General features: G+C 43.1%; 1 protein-coding gene across 1 annotated transcript in view; it reads right to left on the bottom strand.

The window, feature by feature from the left end:
* Positions 1 to 518: 518 nt before the first annotated feature.
* LGI3 (leucine rich repeat LGI family member 3) overlaps positions 519 to 16124 on the bottom strand; it is a 120403-nt gene continuing 104797 nt past the window's right edge. Inside the window, exons 8-9 of the mRNA XM_078665518.1 lie at positions 7306 to 7470; positions 519 to 1764 (exon numbers count right to left, since the gene is read on the bottom strand). Of these exons, the coding sequence (XP_078521644.1) occupies positions 947 to 1764; positions 7306 to 7470 (983 nt within the window). The 3' untranslated portion in view covers positions 519 to 946. The remainder of the gene's footprint in view (positions 1765 to 7305; positions 7471 to 16124) is intronic.

Here is a 16124-nt window from a genome sequence, read left to right on the forward strand (position 1 = left end):
ATTCACCGCGATCCTAATCGGGCCCTTAGGACAGTGTGTAATAAAGATATGGGTATGTAGTTTAAGTGTCAGGGCCCTTCATAGATTCTCCAGCAAATAACAAAAGGTGATGTTAATGTAACCACTGTGTCACAGCACCACATACGGGTGCCCAAAGAGCGATGGAAACCACAAATCACGCAACAGAGTCCAAAGTTCTCCAAATACACCTGTCATGTGACAGGAGTTCAGGGACCTACAAAGATTCCATTTACATCTCAGGATACTAGAGCACAACTGACCTTTCACTTGGCTGGAACCCTGCGTGCCAATGGCACATCTTGTCTCCTGTGGAAATAGTGTTACCTGTCAGACGGCAGTTGTCCAGAATCCCTCTACCCCTTCTAACACATGACAAAAGCCCATGCAACTAATACCCTTCACATGATATGAGTTTAGAGGGCAATTGACTTGACCCTGGCACATGACAGTAGCCCAGAACACCATTTAGACACACTGTCAAATTAGATGTGCCCACAGTGCCACTGACCCCCCTGTCATGTGACAGAAGCGCACAACCTCACTATAATACTGTATCAAATTACAAGTGTTCATTGATTTGACAGAGCCAGGCAAACTACAAAGCGTTCCCACAAATGGTCTCCTAGACTTCCACATTGGTCAGCACATTGTCGTTTTGCAGTTTACATTTTATTATCAACATTCTCATGCTACCCTTTCCAGTCAATGTCCTCTGATTGGGCGGTACGTGCGGATAGGCACGGGGCTTTCTCTAGAAAATGTTTCCTGATATGAGCCATGTAGTGATCCAAGGATCTTGCGAAACGTACAACTCAACATCCTTTGAAATCTGCAGTCTGCCATTGCACACCCTCTAGAATTCAGTTGTCCACCATCCATTGGTCTTTGTGGCCCCACCTTGTAACGAGAAAGAGGGGAGCAAACCTTATGAGCTGAGATCCACCACCATGTGCTTGTACACAAGAGTGTCCCCCTTGAAGCTGGGCACCAAAACCAGGTCTGAGCCGCCCACAGTGACTAAACTGAAGGCACGTGGGGCCTGGACGCCCAGGTCCTGGACTTTCACAAACTTCTGCTGCTCGGCATCCCAGAGGTAGAGGTGCGTGTAGGAGAAGTCGCTCCCCAGGGCCATGTACCGACGTGAGCCAACGAGAAAAGGCTGCAAGGCCATAGCTCCGCGGGAGGCCAGGGTCTGCATCTCTGTGAATCGCAGCCCCTCCCACTTCACTACCTTGGAGTCACCAATGTAGCGACCCAGGCAGAGGTAGGATTCCTTCTTCTGCCGAAAGTGCTTCACCGTCTGCACATCCATCATCTCAGCTACCTCCCCCTGGAGGGCAAACTGCTTCTGGGATCGGCTCCACTCATAGATGACCGGGGCCTGGGAGCTACTGGATATGATGAGCTTTGGCGTGTCGTCTGCCGCCACAAACTCTACATCAGTATCACGGTGCCAGGGGTGTAAGGTCTGATGGGAGTAGAAGCCATTCTGGTTCCAGCGATACAGGCTGGTGGAGCCAGCCTTGGAGCTGTCTGCAATGACAAAGTACCAATCACCATCAATGGAAAAGGCTTCCACATCATTGGGCTTGCGTGTCTTGCGTGGGTCAATATCCTGCATCTTGATGAACTTGTCCACATTGTTGTCCCATCGATGGATGTTGGAACCACCGAACAGCTGGGCCACTACCACAAACAGCTGGGACTCCACCACCAACGGCTTGCAGTAGATGGCTGAGCGAGCTGCAAGAGATAGAGGAAAGGTGTGAGCATTTGTAAGTATTTACACATACACATTGTTGTTCCTAGTTCTATAATCTTTGTTAGTAAGGATGGCAAATAAGGAAGAAACCGACACTATTGTAACCAAATCTACTCCATGGGTGGAACTTTTTAAAGTATGCAATATTAACAGCAATGTAATGTATATATTTAACACATTTATGTAGGTGCATAAAATACTGCAAAAGTAATCAAAAATGGTTTAAAAAAACAAGTAGCCTGGAATTGATTTGTGCCTGGTGTGGAAAAGGTAACCTATGTAGAGAGGCATTGTATATTTTAGAAATAAACAGAGTGCACATGGTTGTTTGCTGTGTGCTGCATATTTTCAGGTCACATAAAAATGTTTTTCCCTGGATGTTGGTACCTCCAACTTGAAGAATGTGTGCACACAATAGCTGGTGAAGCTCATGAAAAGCTTTCATGGCACCAACTTATCAGAAGACTCAAAAAAACAAATCCGGCCTCACCAGTTCCTCCAGCCACTCAACAGCAGATTCTAGAATTCTCAGCTCTCAAAAATCTTTAGTCCATCAGCGATATTAGAACATTGGAATGTTGGGAGCTCCATTGCAGACAATGGAGTGCTCCCTGCTTCTACGGCCGGTAAAGGCCAGCAGAGCAACATTCTAATGTTCTTCAAAGGCTTCTCGAAGCTCGAGGGGATTTATATCCCCTCGAGCTTCGAGAACCCTTTGTTTAATTTGTTAGAACATTCTGCCCTCTAGTGGCAGAATGTTCTAATAGCCTTATAGCCCTTCCTAGCAGGGCTATACCGGCTCTTAAAGTCCCGCTGTCTCGTTAAAGTCCCTCGCCTTCGGCTCGGGCCTTTAACGATTCAGCGGGCCTTTAAGAGCCGGTATAGCCCGCTACGGCAGGCTATAAGGCTATATTTTAGCTCTGCATTAATCCCTTTACCATAATACACAAAACTGACTGACTAAGCCAGACCAGGATTCTTTGTAGAAAGTAACACACATTTTAATACAAAAAGGTGCAGACAGAATACGTGTCAAAACTGAAATAGCCAGGAATAGAAAGCTTGATATATTCAATATTTTAGAAAAGTGTAAAAAAATTAATTTTTCAACCTGAAAACTTTGACTAGTGAGGTAGTGGGTTTATACATTTAATGCTTGATTATGTGATTGTTCTTAAATTGATAATGAAAATGACATGCCTACATGTAGAGGACAGTGATACCCACTCTCCTTTACTATGAAAGCTCCACAGTATCAGTAAACATATCCTCTGGTCATGTCCACAGTTGGACACCTTCACAGGTGTCTCGGAGGTGATGTGCTCTGCCTTAGCATAATGTGGAGCAGTGATCCCGCCGTGGTGCCCTTCTGAAGTAACGTATCACCCACACATGACACAGAGAAAATAATATTCCATTTGTTGTTGGTGGCAAAACTGGTGATTTTGATGTTGTGGGACACTAAGATCATCCCATCAATTAAAATGGATTTTGAAAAACAATTGTGGCTCGGTGATGGAGAATCTAGTGTAAGTAGCTGGAGGGAAGGAGAGACATTTTTGGAGCAAGTGGAAACCATTGTTGATGGAGTAAAAAGACCACTGAGAACTAAGCTGCTGCAGAAGACTGTGAGTGCTCAGAGTTCTAGAGTATGTATTTGATCAGCTAACCACAACATTGAGACCTGGCGAGCATGAAAGAAAGACTCATCCGTGTCAGAGATGGGCCTCATGACAGGCTGCCAACCCAACTCGAAACTGTCTGGTGTTAAATGTCTGATGCAAAGGGGAGGCGAGGAGGGGCGTTGGGAGAATTGGGGTAAATGAGATGTTGTGTGGTGGAGCGTGTTTCTGGGGTGGTAGTTATAGCTACCGTTTAATTAAGTCACAATTTTAAGGTGGTGTTGTCCACATTCAGTTCTCTACAAAGACCAATACAAATTATTGAAACTTAAAGTTTTCCCGGTAAGCATAAACGTTTGACAATTTGTGGAGAAAATAGCAGACGTAAATGCCTTACCCTTGCTGACTGCTATCAGTTTGTTTTACATGTATATTTTGTCATGTTGGCTGCACTTTCTATGCACCAGAGCACTGTGTTCCCAGCTGACTTGATCTATATGTAGCTCATTCAATACTGTTAATACACAGCAAATACATTGTATATTGTTATTTCATGTGTGCTTCTAAATGAAAATATATACAACCACGGAAGAGGTGTGGCGCCGCGGCCAGGGCGACTGACGCTGGAATCTGGGGATCACGGTTCGATCCCAGGGGCCGGCGGCAGATTAGCCCAGCATCATGTGACTCTGGGCAATAGCTTGCTTAATCTTCCCGACGGCCCCCAGCGCCTAGAGACCCTTACGGGTGATTGTTCGTGCTTTACAAATGTGGATTATTATTATTATCATTATTATTATTAATCTGTTCCTGAAGGTACTAAACTGGCTCCCAAAAAGTAGGAAGATTCTCTTTCAATCTTTTGTGCATCACACAGAGGTCTATTCAAATTAATTCAAACGAAAATCACAAAATACTCCCAACCCAGGAATCTACTTCCATCCAGGCACTGAGCTTAATAATTCATGCTTCTAGAAAGAACACCATTTTTAGCACTACCTTCCAAGATCAGAGCAATTGAGAATCACTTAGGGCCCGATTCACAGAACTAACTTAAGACAAAATCCTAAACTTACTACCATTTTTGTATTCACAGAAGGCACTTACTCATTTCGGTATTCACAGAAGTTAGGAGTCCTAACTTTAGGACTCCTAAATGCCTTCTGTGAATACCGAAAGTCTTAAAATTAGGATTTTTCTCAATTTAGTAGTAGTAAAGCTAGGATTCCTAACTTTAAGACTTCTAAATGCCTTCTGTGAATACAGAAAGTCTTAAAATTTGGATTTTTCTCAGTTTAGTAGTAGTAAAGTTGGGAAAAATCCTAATTTTAAGACTTGCGGTACTCACAGAAGGCATCCTAACTTTACTACTACTAAATTGAGAAAAATCCTAACTTTAAGACTTTCCGTATTCACAGAAGGCATTTAGGAGTCCTAAAGTTAGGACTCCTAACTTTACGACTACTAAATTGAGAAAAATCCTAACTTTAAGACTTTCGGTATTCACAAAAGGCATTTAGGAATCCTAAAGTTAGGACTCCTAACTTCTGTGAATACCGAAATGAGTAAGTGCCTATTTGTGAATCCCGAAATGAGTAAGTGCCTTCTGTGAATACCAAAATGGTAGCAAGTTTAGGATATTGTCTTAAGTTAGTTCTGTGAATTGGGCCCCATGAGTTCAGAAGGGTGGTTAAGACCACGTTATTCTCAATATAATCCCCAAAACAATCCACACATTCTCATTATCTGCCTTCAGCCAGAGACCCTCCAGGCCTTGTAAGATCAAGGAAGAGAGACACCAACAGAAGCCTTTTCAAACAATCCCTATTATCAGAGAGAAGCACATACCTCTAGAATCCTACCATACATGTCCCTATATCAAACAAAATACATAATGAAATTATCAACTCAAACCCAGAGATTATCCACTTTTACCAGACAAACCTAAACAAGCTGCAATCAAGACATTAAACGTAACTCGATACCCAATATTAAAGAAACAAGTAAGAAGTCAAACATTAATGCTTAATATTGATTTACAAATGGACACACTGTATCAACACCATCAACAGCCGAATGGAACAACCAAAGACGCACAACATATATATCACCTGTCCACTTCTAATCAATTGTCATCCTTTCTTTCGACTCTTTATCCTTCGTCAGATTGTATCCTTTCTCAATATTCCCCCCCAAAAACTATGAAAATTAACCTGGTTTATAGATAGCGATTTTTCTCCCTCCTACTTACTATTTGAATGATACTCTCATTACGCTTCATCTCTGCCTACATTAGGGTCTCCGAGCGTACCCTATTCTATCACATGCCTGCCTCTTTACTCTCTACTATACTTGAGTAAACTAACCATATCCCCTCCTTACAAATAATAAACTCTATTTATTATAACTATTCCTGCGGTACCTAATTTTTCCAAACCTACCTACTCATCCCACTCCCATAAATCACTATTTCTACCTCTGTGTAACCTCTCCCTGCGATCTCACAATTTCTTACCTGCTCCACCCTCTTTACTTATTCAATTTTTTTCCACTAGCTTGAACGCACTCGAATAATTACACTTAACTCATATTATTTTAATCCACCACTAGCAACTGTAGGAAATACTTCAAACAGTCTCCACAAAGAACAATGCTAACCCAGTAACCAACAAATTCACAACAATAATGCTTTGCCAGGGGTAGTAAGCGCTTTGTAAACGCAATTACAACTCAATACAATACATTGTAATTATTTTATTTGTATCATATTTTTCAAGTGGAGTGCTGAATAAAGCACATAAGCCCTCGTTACAAGGTATTCATATTTATTTGGGAGCAGGGATAACCATAGCCCCACACCTGACTTTTGGGGATTACAAGTTATTTTCCCTAGAATAAGGAATAACATACGTATACACGAACCTGCTCGGGGCAGATGTAAAATTATGTTGGGCCGTTTCTATTTCTGGAATTTGCAAACCATGTCTTTCTAGACCCAGAGACACTAAGGGCCAGATGTACGACCTGCCAAATAGCGACTCGCAAATTGCGCCGCTTTTGCGACTCACAATTTGTGACTCGCTATTTGGTAAGTACAACAGTGTCTTGGGCACTGTTTGCGATTCCCAATGGGGTCGCAAAATGTGAGGCTCATGAATATTAATGAGCCCCTCGCATTTTGCGTGCCCCATTTGGAATGGCTGCCCCCCCCAGGGATGGGGGCCTGCTGGGCTCAGCACACCACCATGTCTGCGACTGCTTTTAAATTAAGCAGATTTTTTTTTAATGCAGCCCGTTTTCCTCAAAGAAAAACTGGATGCATTTAAAAAAAAAAAAAATGAAATGTTTTCGTTTCATTTTTTAAGGGCAGGCAGTGATCCCTGGACCACTGCCTGCCCTTAAAAAATCATTTTGCATGCATTTGCAAAGGGGAAGGGATCCACCTATTTGAAGTAGGTGGTCATTTGCAAGTGTTTTGCAACAGCAATTGTGGTTGCAAAACATTCACACATGGCTATGGAGTTTCTATTTGGAAGCGAACGCCCCTTCCAAATACCGAGTCGCAACACAGTATTTTGCAAGTCGCAATTTATTTGCGACTCGCAAAATACTGTTTGTACATGGGTCCATGGTTTTTTAGCGTGCGCAAACGGGTCTAAGACGCGAGTGCGCACGCTCAAAACCGTTTTACATCTGGCCACTAAGAATGTTGGAGAGGCCAGAAATGGTAAACGACCTGGGCCACTCTTAAAGAGGACTTTAGTGGGATATTTAAGTACTGCTTCAAAATGTTAAAATAGTTTCTCTATGTTCCGAAAAGAACCCTTTGATCTTTGACTCAACACATCTGAAAATTAGCTAGATGGGTTTGCTAAACACCCACGGAGGGATTATCCTTACCTGGTATCTTGTCGAAGTCACGCAACTTGCGCTCCACATAGTCCCACTTAAGGATGACACAGCTACTGGTGCTGGGCTGAGCGAAGGCCACATACAGATCACTGGAGTACAAAAATGGCTCCACCGACACAGACTGGAAGGGTAGAGTCTGGTACACAAGCAAATCTAAAGAGAGATTGAGGTACATGTGATACGAACAGCAGACAGCAGGGAGAGAGGGAGACATGATCATTGATCCAGGAGAATGCAAAAAGTGAAGGGGTTATTGAAAAGGAAATTTGAAATGTGAGGTTAACAGTGGGATGAGAGCACCTCTGTGACTCGCCACTTGCTACTCCTTTAAAAACACAGCACTTCATAGGTGGATGTCTGGATTGTGCATGTGTGATGAGTTCAACAAAGATCCCCCCACACAGACAAAATCCATTATATTTAGCAGACATACTATGCCTGCCTCAGTCAGCACAGAATAGTTGGTAAATTGTGGCTGTCAGGCTGCACATCAGTGAATCCCGAAGGCCACTATGAAGCCACGAAGTGCAGCATGGGCAGGAGTCCCCAGCACTGTCCCAGGTTGTTATAGGACTGGGCTTCCTGTCCTATCAAGAAATGATGGCAGATTGAGGTGGGTCTTCCCATTTTCAAATCTGGCCTTGCTGCTCTATCTGGCTTCATGTTAGGAGTCGTGGCTTGCTGATTCCTGCTTTCTTGATGCCACTGAGCCTCCAAGTTGACAGCAAAGGAAGCAAGGTAAGTAAACAACATGGGTGTGTGTGTGTGTTTGTGCATGGGTGTGTGTGTATGTGTGTGTGTGTGTGTGTGTGTGTGTGTGTGTGTGTGATTGAATGACTGTGAGAACTTGGGTTCTGGGTTGAGGGGGTGAGAGCCTTCCTCAAGCAATAGCCACAATCTTTGTCAAGGTACACAACAAAAGTCACTAAATTAACCTGTGCTTAATGCTCTGAAAGCGTGGCACAAAAGCAGCCAGGCTTAACTTAGAGACGTGTAAAGTGTATATGCAGCGCACCAACAGTAATAAAGTAAAAACACAGCACAAGGAAAATCCCATAACAATTTAGAAAAATAGAGAAAAATGTAATAAAATATTTGCAATCAAAATGATAAAAATCCAATCAAAACTCCAATAAAACCAAAGATGTGCATTTTTAAAGATTTATGATAAGCATAGCGCCTAAAAGTACAAAGTGACAACCATGGTTATCTGGTTGTGAAAGACCAAGTGAAAGTCACAAGTTCAGGTCGACCATGATGGAGTGTGGGCAGATATAGGGACCAGCTTGGTCCCACTGAAAAAGTTACTTTCTAAAGCCTAGCACCATGAGTTCCGTTTGCGGTGGCATAGGCAATGAGGAGCAGGCTGGGCGTCACGGATGGTCATCGCTGTAGGTCAAAGATCCTGTTGGCTGTCAGACGGTCATTGCTGGAGCTTCGCATTGGTGGTCAACATGGGATGTCGATGCTGTAGCGCAAATTGCAGATCTCGCATTGCCGGTTTTCACTGGCAGTCGCTCTAGCACAAGGAATCATGTTCACCAGAGCTTCGCATTGGCGGTCTGCACAGGCGGCAAGGTCTTGGCCCGAACTGCCCCGTTCGCAGTTGTGAAGAGCCCAATACTGCAATATTTCTTCTTTTCTTCAAGAAGGAACTCAATTGATGCCACACCAAGGGTCCAGGGCCTGGGAGGCACCTCTTGGGGATCAGGAACTCACTGCAGCAGAGGTCAGCAGGGCTCAGGCAGGTCTAGGTGCAGGTCCAGGCAGGTCCACAATGGCAGTTCAGCTGGGCAGTTGCAGAGAGGCCTCTGGAGCTCGTTGTGTCTCTGTAGCTCAGAACCGGAGGTGAGTCCGCTGACCCTTGGAGACCCTGTTCAGCCTGGGATGAAGGGTACAGGTCCAGTCTTCCTTCTCAGACAACAAAGAAGGCCTAAAGCAGCAGGGTAGTCATCTGGCAGCAGGACAGTCCTTCTTCTGTAGTATCCACACCTCTAGGAGTGTACTGAAAAGTGGGACTGGGAGTCCCATGTTTATACCTGGTGTCCCTTTTGAAGTGGGAGAGGTTTCTGGAATGTTTCCCCAACAGAAGATGTGTGGTATGTCCTGCTTCCTTGGCCTGGTCCCAGTCTGTGTCGGAGCACAATAGGCTAGTGTGAAGTCCTTTTTGTGTAGCTGGGCCAGGGACTTTGAAGTGAACGTGTGGTGGGTGACAGCTCAGCTCCACTCCTTTAGTTAGGGTGGCCCATCGAGAAAACACCCAAGCCTCTACTGTGATACTGTCTGGGAGGAATACACAAAAGCTAACTACGTCTAGCCATGTAACCCAGGAAACAGGCTGCAGGCATCAAATGGTTGGGACAAGAAAATGGCAACTTTATAAAAGTGCTACACAAACTGGTATGAGAGTGCACTCCTTCCTACTCTCATACGAGTTTGTTTGGCATTTGCATTTTATTGCCTCAACGAGTCTGCACCCTATTGATGAATTGAAGGTTAAAGGATCTGGAATATTATAAAAGAGTTTATCACCTCGGAGACAGTCGAACTATGGAGTGGAGTTCAGTCATGATTACTGAACATTTCATGAACAATTTTAGCTGATTAATGCAAACAGAGTTCGGAGTTTGTATTACTCATTTATGTTTGGTGTCTGTGAATATGCTATCGTTTTCACTTTGTGCTAGTTTATGGTTAAGTTTCAGCATAGTTTCTTCTGTACGTTGGAATGGATATTATTTTTACAGTGTTAGTTGTACTTTGTGAGTCGTTTATTACGTGATATGGGGCTGGTGGGATACACAAATGAATGTTTTTTGGTGACGTAGGGTGGGTTGTTTTGGTGCATCATGGGAGTTGGAGTCTTGAGTGAGTGGGAATTAGGAGTAGAGTATTGGTGGGAATGCGTTACAGGTTTTGGGTATTTAAAGCCCGAAGGTGAGGACACAGTTGTAGGTATGGGCGGATTTTCAGGAAAGCGAATATTGATGGAAGAATGCACGAGGGGCCGTTGACGTGGACGTTCATGAGGTATTGGGTTTAAAAAGCGACGGAGTTGGTGAGCGCATGAGGGAGGGTGACGGTTCACGTAAAGTGGGGTGAAATCACGGGAGGTTTTCGTAATGGGAATATTGTTAAATGGGATGATTAGTTTGGATGATATGGGTGGTAAGTACTCATGGTTGTTCTGTCATGTATTCCTATAGGTTCTGAATCGATCCCCCTATTCCTGACCCTATTCTGGTTAAACTAACTATCAAGTTAACTAACAGTCAGCCCATGAGGCAAGAACAGCCCCCATGATGCAGATACCGTTATCTGACGCAGTCACACTACGGCACAGGAACGTGTTATCTGATTAGGTCATAACGCTTGAGATCTAATTAGACAAGCGACATTCCTCCAGCCCCTGATAAGGCATACGACGTTCTCATAACAAATCAAGCCTATGACAACCTGGAAAATCCGTGCGGCCATTGTTTTGATTTCACAGAGAACTTTAGTAAAGAATGTGCTAACGAGCAAGTCGTATGACATCTTTATTGACGTATCTATGTCCATCCTTACGTCAATCTCGGCACCTTTAAGGTATAAATATTGCCGATCTTGCCCTATGCAAACACACGTGTGGTGACAAGACGGAGCAGCCATACTTGCCGAAGCCGAGAGCAGAAGCAGACCCCGCTGGCGCAGCCCCGCCTTCCTGACGCGCTGAGAGACACGCTGCTATCTCAAGCCGAGAGACCCAGCACCGGCGTTTCTGGGCAGCCCTCGCAGGCAGCCTGGAATATCGAGAGCAGAGAAAGAGATACCATTCCTCATTCATCCTAACTTCCAGGTACAGAACTGAATAACCCCTCACAGAGAATTCTTTAGTTATTCACTTGGCAAAAACAAACTTAACTTAAACTGTAACTTTCTATTCCCGCCCACGCATTAGACTTAGGTCAGGTACACGGGGTAGGCGTATTTAGAAACACCAGTTGAGTACGCTTAGTCAAATGTATATGTGTATATAAATATATTTTAATCATTTTAAACATCATATGGCTCAGAAACCATATCAATGTTTTTACAGTATTATTTTATACTATTGCTTTTAATGTATGCACTTTACTTAACTATAAGTATTGCAATAATATCGATCCATTTCTCTTGTACGAGAAAAGAGACTGATCAATAAATAACACCTTTTTATTGAACACGCCCGTCTCTTCCTTTTCTCTACAATCTGATGAGACTAAGAATGCACGTACTGACTGAGTAAAATAATTGCCTTGTGCTCACACGACTCTCGAGATTGACTCTTGATTAGGGGAGAGCAAAGTTGTCATGTTCTATGGTTGTCAGAAACTAAATCCCTTCTTGTCTAATCAGGGAAGTTAATTCCTCCTTGAATATTCGAGAAAGTTTCTAGCGAACTCTGAGCTACGCTGGCAAACCCAAAAATTAAGTCTAGTATCGACAGTAGTAGACCTAGTTAACGTCTGGTCTAGGCCTTTACTGCTGTAGGTATTATTCCAATGCGCAGAGCCTATTGGGAAAATAGGAGCTACACTACATGGCGCCCAACGCGTTTGGAAAGGGCGATAAAACTAACGTAAGACATTTAGAGTAACTCAGTCGTGCTTTCTCACTCAGACCCCTTTTCCCATTATACTCCAAAGACGTCTGGAGTGGGTGAAAGGTAATATCCTCCAAAACCTCGCAGGAGGGAACTCCTATGTATGGTTCTTGGTATAGTCAACGTTGAAGGATAAAAACAGTCCCAAAATATTGTGCATCTAATCTCTGTTTCCATAAAGAAACCTGATCTGCAAACAAACATAATACCATCCTGTCTGTAAAATGGCAGAGAGTGATGATGAAAGAGAGGCAGTTAGATTAGCAACTGAACTCGCAGATGCTGATGCTACCATGCAAGCAGCAGACCCGAATATAACACTCATTCCGGTCATTAAAAGGAGATCTATAACCTTAAAACTTATAGAAAATGGACTGACACCTAGAGGTGGCACAGTCATATTCGTAATCGAGGCACACGAATATCGGCAGACAGAGGTATACTATTCATGGATACATTTTCCAGCAGCAAATGCTGTAACAAAGTACTTCCACTATTACAAAGTAGAGGAAACGTACACTCCTTTCGAGGAGGTGGAAGTACCACTCAAATTCCAAGAGCATTGGCTCTTATTTGATGGCGCCCTAATACATAACAATCACATTACAAGGCTCGGTCCTTTAGGTAGACCAGGAGCAACGTGGCCGGTCTTAGCCGGATACACACCACATCCAGACATCGATAGGATGCCTGCAGCTGAGCTGTTAATACAGCTAAAACAATTACTAAAAATTCATAGACAATTAGTCCAGTATGTAATGCGGACTTCAACAATTCAGCCAGCGATTAAACTTCCACAGCTGACCCCTCACCAGGGGAACACAAATAAAATTACACCACAGAACATCCAATCCTGCCTAGGTAAAGTTCCAGCTAAACGGGAACAGATACCATTCTGGTTGGCACAGAAAATCACCCAAATAGAGGCGGTGTTTCCTGATACCACCCCATTAGAAAAACACAGGATTCTGACTATATGTCTCCCAATGGGAATCGCACCACACATTGAGGACTGTGACACTTGGTGTACAGTCTTTGCTTCCATCTACACAAAAACGCACGGTGTTCCATCCATTTCGGTAATACCAGATGTGCTAAAACAAATTCAGGATGAATACGGTCCAGAACCTGCTTTAACTCTTGGTATGAAATTACTAAAAGACTTCAAGCAGGTCTCGGCTATATTATTAGCCAACATAAAAGGTGAGGCAGCAAACGTGGCGATCCGCCAGAGGTTAAAAGAGACAGATATAGCAGACCAACCAGCTGAAATTGCCAGAATCATAGAAAAATCCTATGAAGAACTAGGCAGAGATAGTCTAGGTGGAATACCAGTAAAACCGCAACTGACTACAAGTCCAGAAAAAATATTTTTTAATAATAATTCACCAAAAAAGAACTGGGATGGAAACAAACAATCCAATCCTAAAGAAAAGAAATTCCAGTCCCGAGGGAGGTCTCCCAGGCGAAGAGAGAAATCTCCAAACCAAAGACAGAGGTCACCGCAGAGTGACCCCTCTGGGAATAGATATAACCTTAGAAATAGGGATAATATTAAAAAACCTGATAGATATCAAGACATTGATACACGTCCCTCTCAATCTTTTCAGACTTCCTCGCAGAAATCGGAAAGAAGAGGACGATCAGAAGAGCACGCCAAGTCCAAAGACAAGGAACCTGCTCAGCTAAAAAAGAAATTACAATTTCCAAAAAAGAAGGTAGCCAGTATCAAGGTAGTTAAAAATGCCGAGAATACTGAGGACACAACTGAAAAACGGAGAATGGGCTCAGACAATGCTAGACAGCGCAGCAGAGGTGAGCATAGCTCGCAAAGTCCTTATGAATCATCTGGAGACAGTGGACACGAATGAATACCTTCAAGTGGAAACTGCAGACACCAGAGTTAGCAAGCCCCACAAGATATACGAGATAACATTACATATAGAGGGAGATAAGACTAGGAAAATAAGGGGACTATTTTGGGATAATCTCTCCAAGGGCTATGATATCCTTCTAGCTGAAAAAGACTGGCCACCAGAGTTTGTCAGGGAGTGCCCTCATGGCGAAGAAGTAATTATGCCTGCCTTCTCGAATCATATCCCGATTCATAAAAAATATACACTTGCTAGAAAGTGGGCAGTGGCTCTAGCACCTGCTTTATATAAAAATCATGTAGGATGGGATGAGGACTCCCCTCCTCACAAAATCCAGTTAAAATCACAACCTACTGCACAAAGGCAGTACCCAATTAAGCAAGAAGCTAAAAAACAAGTAAATGAAATACTAGATCAGCTAGAATACCAGGGGGTGATTGAAACTTGCACCTCACAAATGAACAACCCTTTGTTTCCGGTCTCCAAACCAGACAATTCATATCGTCTAGTTTTGGATTACCGACACCTTAACACATGTTGCAAAACTTTTGCAGTGCAAAACTCACACAGTGCTGCACTAATGAATAACATAGTGCGCAAAAAATACAAAACAACCTTGGACATCTCCAATGGATTCTTTTGTCAAAACATAGCACCAGAGAGCAGATATTTAACTGCATTCTCAGTAAATGGCACTCAAAAACAATTCTGTCGGTTAGCCCAGGGGTACAAGAACAGCCCGGGGGTATTCTCAGCGAGAGTAACAGAATTACTACAACTGTATGATGATGAAGCATTATCTTATGTCGATGACATTTACTTAACAGATGATGACTTGGAGACTCACTTGAAAAGGGTGAACACCATAATACTTGGGTTCGCTGCAGAGGGTTACAAATTCAACTTTAAAAAGTCCAGAATTGCCCATCTGACGGTCCTATTCTTAGGATATGAGTTATCAAGTGAAGGCAAAAGCCTGGCCGACAATTTCCTAGAGAAATGTGCCGTAATCCAAGCTCCTAAAACACTAAAAAACCTACAGTCAATTCTAGGTTTCCTAAATTTCGGAAGAACATACATTGCAAATTACGCAGAAAGGGTCAAACCCCTTTATGATCTAATTAAACCAGACTTTAAAAGATCCAATTGGACTCAAACACACACAGAAATTTTGAGATCCTTACAAACAGACATGCTAATTAAAACAAAATTAGAAACACGTGATAACACACGCAATCTTGTGATTCGAGTCATCCCAGGGAGATGCGGATTCACATACCTGACTTCTAATGAAGGAGAAAAGGTACCAATTGCATTCAAATCACACTTGTACACAGAAGCTGAACAGAAATTCAGTAATACAGAAAAAATCATTCGTGCAGTTCAAACCGCAATAGCTAGAGAAAAAGACATAGCTGACGGTAGACATATCACAGTCAGAACAGCAGAATCAGCCTTTGAGGCATTAACAACACCGTGTAATTTACCAACAACAACATTGAATCCGGAATGGATACAATGGGTGAATTCAATCACAACGGACAAAGTATACTACTACTTTGATCCAGAACTAGAAGAAGTAAAAAATCTAAAGTATGAAAAAACTTATCCTCTGCCAATCGACATTCTGCCTATACGACATTACGCCTGTGTAATCTATACAGACGGACATGCTCAACCCTCCGTTTGGGGAGAACAAGCATACAACCCCACATGTGAGATTACAAAAGAAGTGTGGCGGGGAGGTAAACTAAGACCTCTATTAACAAAATCACACTCAGTAGAAACTAATTCAGAACTACAAACTGAAATAATAGCATTAAAAATGGCGCTGGATAATGCGGATCGCGAATTCCCGACACTTATAGTGTCAGATTCATATTACTGCGTCAAAGCATATAACAAGGATTTGCAGACATGGATTCAGAACGGTTACAAAGATGACACAGATGCACCAATAAAGCAGAAACTGCTCTGGGAACAAGTAGCTCTTTTGAAAAAAGAACTACCAAAGACTCACGTGACACACTCACTGAGTCATCAGCGTGATGGCGTTCACGTTGTGGGGAATTCATTGGCTGAAGCAGCCGCAGCGGCAGCCACTAAACCGGCTCCCGTAGATCGAAAAAAGCGCACATTAAAATACATTGACGGTGAAACAATGCTGGCGGTGAAAACGTCATCAAAAGGCGACTGCTCAGCGTTACCGATCAACTATCCACTCAATTATACACACATAATCGATGCGAACTCCGTCCCTTTTGCTCGAATCCCTGGAGTGGGGGATAGAGTGATTCCAAACATGGACA

The sequence above is a fragment of the Lissotriton helveticus genome, chromosome 11 (genome assembly GCF_964261635.1).
Source record: "Lissotriton helveticus chromosome 11, aLisHel1.1, whole genome shotgun sequence".
In the NCBI taxonomy this organism is placed as follows: domain Eukaryota; kingdom Metazoa; phylum Chordata; class Amphibia; order Caudata; family Salamandridae; genus Lissotriton; species Lissotriton helveticus.